The following is a 5574-nucleotide window of genomic DNA, read 5'->3' as shown; positions in this document are numbered from 1 at the left end:
GGCTGGCGGGCCGCTCAAGTCAGTGGAGCCCTGGAATAGGGGGCCCCACCCACCCGCTTCCTGGACCCCTTTTTTTTTCCTTCCTCAATAAACGTTTTGATATATATTGTGTCATCTTAAGCAATAACATTTTGTTTCCTGTCGTAGATAGAGGTCGCGCACGTCTTCGTTGAAATTACTTGCATTTATGTGAAAATTTGTTGTGCCTATATTTACAATTTTCGAAGCCTAAAACATGTTTTTGCCTGCCTATGTTTGGCGCCTAAAACGAGCTTTTTTAGTGCCTAAAATCCGGCCCTCTAGTGATAACTGGTGCAAGTACGTGTTATTGCCACCTGTGAGTTTGCTTCTGGGCTAGTTGAACAACAGTGAAAACCGTTCCTCACCTAACGTCTTGAAATCTGACTTTCGAGAAGTATGAAATGTGGGCATGTTGCGAATTCTTGCTACCTGTCTTTGTGCAGTTAGGCGCCGTGATAGACCGACGTGAGAACCATACAAGGCGTTTTATAATGTCAGCCTATAAAGCCTTGTAAAGTGTCAACTGGTACAGCATCGTTGCGCGTAATTCGAAGGTTATGGATTTGAGCCCCACCAGAGGAAAAGTTTGTTTTTTTTCGTCCACTTTTAGTATTTTTCATTGATGTCGAAGAAAAGTTGTTTTTTTCGTCCGCTTTTGGTATTTTTCATTGATGTCGAAGCTACTACACTACAGTTAAAAGTTACAAATAATATCCCCTGTGCTTTTCTTGGCTTCGTTTTCTGCTGATTCCGTTTAGGTGGCGTCCAACAAAGAAAACCAGCCCCTAGAACAATGCACAAACTGGAACAAAACTCTTAAGAACATTTCACCAGCGGTAATAAAACAAAGACGTAGAAAGACGCGCAAAATACGCTGGCTGGTCTAGCTGTTGTCATGTGTGCTCTCAGCATTTAAGCACTTTCCATTTCACCGCGGCAAGGTTCGACGATGGTTCATTGCTCTAAAAAGGGGCTCCCCACTCCGGTACGAAAAGAAGCCATCTGCTAATAAAAAAAAGGTTATTCGTTACCATGAAGAATTTTTATTGATAAAATCTAGGCTTTGACGTCCCAAAACGGCAATACGATTATGAGAAACGCCGTAGTGGAAGGCTCTGGAAATTTCGACCATCTGCTGTTCTTTAACATGCACTGACATCGCACAATACATGGGCCTCTAGCATTTCGCATCCATCGAAATGCGACCGCCGCGGCCGGGATCGAACCCGCGACCTTCGGGTCAGCAGCCGAGCACCATAACAACTGCTCCACCGCGGGAGACTACCATGAAGAATTAGCTACACTACTTGAACACGTAGAAATAGGCGCCTGTGGCAATTAAATAACTCTGCAATACGTATTTACCTTCATTCTTTTTATCATTTTTTCCTAGCACGCCTTAAGGGCGCGTACATTTCCATTTGTTTATCATAACGTGCGTGGATGCAGGCGTGATCACGCTGTACACCCAGTGGGGTCCACTGCCGGTGCCGGTGCTGTGCCCCTACTGCAAACGCCAAATTGTCACAAAGACCGTTTACCATTCGGGATTCCTCACCTGGATGCTCTGCGGTGCCCTAGCCGCCATCGGGTTAGTGGCGCCAATACAGTGTTTACGACGTTTGCATGCCTATAGGGAACATCTCCCTCCAGTTGCAAGCTGTACCAAACATCTCATCGCTTGAAAGAACGTGAGCTTGGGTATGTTGATGCTCCGTATTAACACCTGGAGATTTTTTATTCTAAGCAGTTAATGTTCCATGCTGCTTCTTCTAAGTTCCGCATTTTATAAGCACATATATCTCTTAGGGACTGCCTTCAGTTCCCCCATATAGCACATGGTACTCTCATTCGCCTCCCCTTTCTTTTTCTAAACATGCTCACATTAGTGTATTGACTACCCAAAATCATTCGCCCTTCTTTTTTCTAAGAACACACAAGTTGTACATTAACGACAGCTTTTCTACGTAATGTAAATGAACTTTTCTAGACCACGTACACTATCACCCACAGTACAGGATGCAGTTCGTGGAGGGTGTCGCCTTGGCGTTATCCTTCTCAGGTGCTTCTTCGGCTGTTGCCTGGCGCCCTTCTGCATTCGAGGTTGCCAGGACATCTCCCACGTCTGTCCCGAGTGCAACAGGGTGTTGGGCACCTTCCGCAGGGTGTAGGCGACGGCGTGGCGTGCGCGAGCTCTGCGCCAGTCAGGAAGGAAGGTGATGGACGCTTCGTCGGGCTCCTCCAAACGCTCTTCGGGCGTCATGTCCCGTGACAGGGCCAGCCCGCCGCGCAAAGTGTCTGGTTCGGCTTCACCCAATATTCCCTCGGCGTCCTCCAAGCGAGGCAAGTATTGTTCGTGGAAAGTCCATATATTAAAACGATTATCATTAACACGAATTGAGCTAAACCCTACTGGCGGAAAGATTTTCCATCGTGTGAGCTAAAAGGAACCATGCTTTCTTATTAGAAATGGATTTATGTTTTTATTTCTTCACTAAAAGTCGCGAAAAATGACTATTGGGGCCCCACGCGGAAAAAACACGAAGATGCATAAGAGGACCGATAACATGACCTTCTACTAGTATGAGCGGTCAATGGTATCCTTATTAGTACTGTATTGGCGTGCACTTTTCTCGATTACAATCGTTTCTAACTTAAAAACGCGCTAATAAGCCTTCGTTTGTGGTGAGCAGAAAAGTGGTGCCGCCTTCGCTTCACATACGATCCAATGCTCACGAGCGGCAGCGTGTGGCTGTTAGCTCAGGAAGTAGCGGCATCTGCCGACGAGTTGGAGAAGCACTAGTAGCACCAGGCTCGCCATGCGGTAAAGGCACGTCACGTGAAGACAACCGTCGGGAAAAACACGTTCTACCTGCTTTTTATACTCAAAAGCGATTGAAAAATATCAATGAAACTAGCTTACCACAGTTACCCTGGCTCATGTGAAGCAGCACGTTTAGTGGATTAAACATTTTGAGAAGTGCTATCAGCAGCGCTATCACTAATCAGCGTTTGCTGGAGGACGGACTCTAACATGTTTAGGAGACTTTCGAGATCGCAAAATTCTGCCTACATAATATCCACAAGCTATTGGAAATCAACTGCCGCAGGTATAACCACTACCGAGGGGGCGTTTACCTCTGCGCCTGCCTTTAAAAACTGGGTTCATGAAACTCGGTTGTCAGTCTCTTCAAATTCTAGGGTTTTCTGGCCGGATAATAACGTCCAAGCTTCTCTTTTATTTTATTTTTTCTTTGGCTTGTACCTATAAACCATCGTCCTCGTCATTGTGTTTGCAAACTTGGCAGTAATGAAACCACAGTAAATAACTAAACTTTTGCTCATATGAGTAATGTAATGATTACTTGTTTGGGGCGGGTTATTTAGTGATGCAATGATTTTCTTCAGTCGAGTCACTTCGAGAAAATTGCCCTTTACTTTCCCCAAGCTATCTGATTGCCAGACCTCAAGCGCAGGAAGTTTAAAACCACCTCCAATATTTCAATGTGTATGTGCTCTAAATAAAGCGCACATGAAATGTGCATGGGGAATGAACCTTTGTTAATGTAATTTCATGTAATTTTGCTAATCTTCAGAATAGTCATGTAATGACAGTACTTGCGGCCAGCTGTAATTGTAATATATATTCATTGAATTTAAAAGGATTTTAGAGCAATAGTTAATAATGTACTTTAATTACTTTTGAGGAGTAATTTTGTGATCTCAGTTGTATGCTCGTAGACGTCAAGACATTTCTCGTGTTTTTATATCTTCATAGGGCACTTCAAGTAGCAGCAGAGTTGTTACTTGGTTTAACTTTTACTTTTATAAGGCAGCATCTTTTTTTTTTCGGGACCGAGCAAACATTGGTCAGGTGCTACAAAAAGTTTTCCATATACAGATGTAGACATTGCTGACAACTAAAAACGATTACGTAAGCATATCGACTCTGATGCGCAAGTCTGGGGCCGAATGCACCAGTGCAAGTATGAGGCCAATGTGTTGGTGCCGAATGCACCAACACATTGTGTTCGTAATAGCTCTCCAAATAGCCCGCCACCTTCGCTAGCAATATTATTACTTAGCAAGAAGCAAACAAAAGGCTGCATATGAGTGGATACACAGATACTCAGCAGAAAGGCAACAGCCTAAGGAGACGTCAGCCCGTCGACGTCATGGGGTATTGGTCGTTATATATGCTCATCACCATGTATCGGCTGGAATTTTTCTCTTACAAACAATTCTTGTGTGAAAACTTTTTTTAATGCGAGGAAGGCCTCGTTAACTAGACCACCGCATTAGGCAGTGGAAACGTCTTATTTATCTTGCTTAATTGTTTACACTTTCGAGATACCCTAACACCGCCAGACTTCATAATTCTGGGCACCCTGGCGTTCACAGAAAAGCAATTTCGCAATATTTGTTCGTGAAAAGTCTTTCCAGTCCAATCGCGATACTTCGAGACAGTGGCAATGACAACGACCGTACCGTTCACCGTCGGCCGGCCGCGTACATCTCGCGGCATCGCCGACCATACAATGGCCCAACTCGGGGCCGGTCGCCTAGCCCAATATTTGAAAAACTAAAGGGAGCAACTTTTTCAAGCCTCAAAGCATTTTTAGCCTCCATCAAAAATGCAGCCGTCGCGGCCGCGACAGCGTAACGAACCGACGCAGCCGTGATCGGACGCGGCGACCTAAACTGTAACACAAGACGAACAACTACCGACATCGACGTCCTAATCGACAGCTACACTACACTGTCGTTGCTCAGTTCGACAACAGGAGCAGATTTATCTGTCATCAGTAAGGCCATTCGCCACGAAGTTTGAAGGAAGTCAAGACCGCCTGGGTAGGCCCCGAAATATCCAGACAGCTGGCGGTCAACTGGTAGCGCCGGTGAGAATCTGCACAGCAAGACTCACCATCAACAACCGGATTTATCCCGCGAGCTTCGTAGTCCTACAGCGTCGCTCGAGAGATGTTCACCGTGCTCGTGATGGTGAAGCAATCAGCAAGTAGGGATGAAACACTTTATTGGGCGAACTTGTGGCCAAAAGAAAAGAATTGACACCTTCAATGCAACGATAGGCTCGAGCACAATCGTCGTCGTCGGTAATGTGACAAGCGTTAAGCGCGTCGGCGTTTATACATGTGGACATCGAAGATTCCAGAGTTATAGCTGGTGGCCGCGTTAGTTCCAGAAATAAACTCTAATGTCCACGTTGTGCGCATAGCCTTATTGGAAGGTTCTAAAATAATCGGCGCGGTTTGGCAAGGAAGTGGTCTGAAGTGTACACGGGTGTATACGGGCCAGTAAACTAAAAACAGAAAAACGAGCGCTCGTGGCATTATATCAGCCATGGCAATCTGGGCAATGGCGAGAGAGGAAAAGCCTTCGTGAACGAAAAACGGACACTCGTTATTAAAAATTATTTGCGTCTTACCGGCCGCCTAGCTGATAGCCAATTAGCATTAATATTCGCAGGTATTTTGCTGTTAACTGGTCTAGTACACTGCTCAAGGTACGAAATAATTCAATACCACCTGAATG

General features: G+C 45.3%; 1 protein-coding gene across 1 annotated transcript; it reads left to right on the top strand.

The window, feature by feature from the left end:
• Positions 1 to 422: 422 nt before the first annotated feature.
• LOC125756743 (lipopolysaccharide-induced tumor necrosis factor-alpha factor homolog) lies at positions 423 to 2349 on the top strand. The gene is made up of 3 exons (XM_049411656.1): positions 423 to 486; positions 1471 to 1612; positions 2084 to 2349. The coding sequence occupies exons 1-3, from the start codon at positions 423 to 425 to the stop codon at positions 2190 to 2192; spliced, it is 315 nt and encodes a 104-aa protein (XP_049267613.1). The 3' UTR covers positions 2193 to 2349.
• Positions 2350 to 5574: the final 3225 nt, after the last annotated feature.

This window comes from Rhipicephalus sanguineus, unplaced genomic scaffold (assembly GCF_013339695.2).
Source record: "Rhipicephalus sanguineus isolate Rsan-2018 unplaced genomic scaffold, BIME_Rsan_1.4 Seq5823, whole genome shotgun sequence".
Lineage (NCBI taxonomy): Eukaryota > Metazoa > Arthropoda > Arachnida > Ixodida > Ixodidae > Rhipicephalus > Rhipicephalus sanguineus.
The sequence above is the reverse complement of the archived record's forward strand: the minus strand, read 5'-3'. Positions and strand labels throughout refer to the sequence as shown.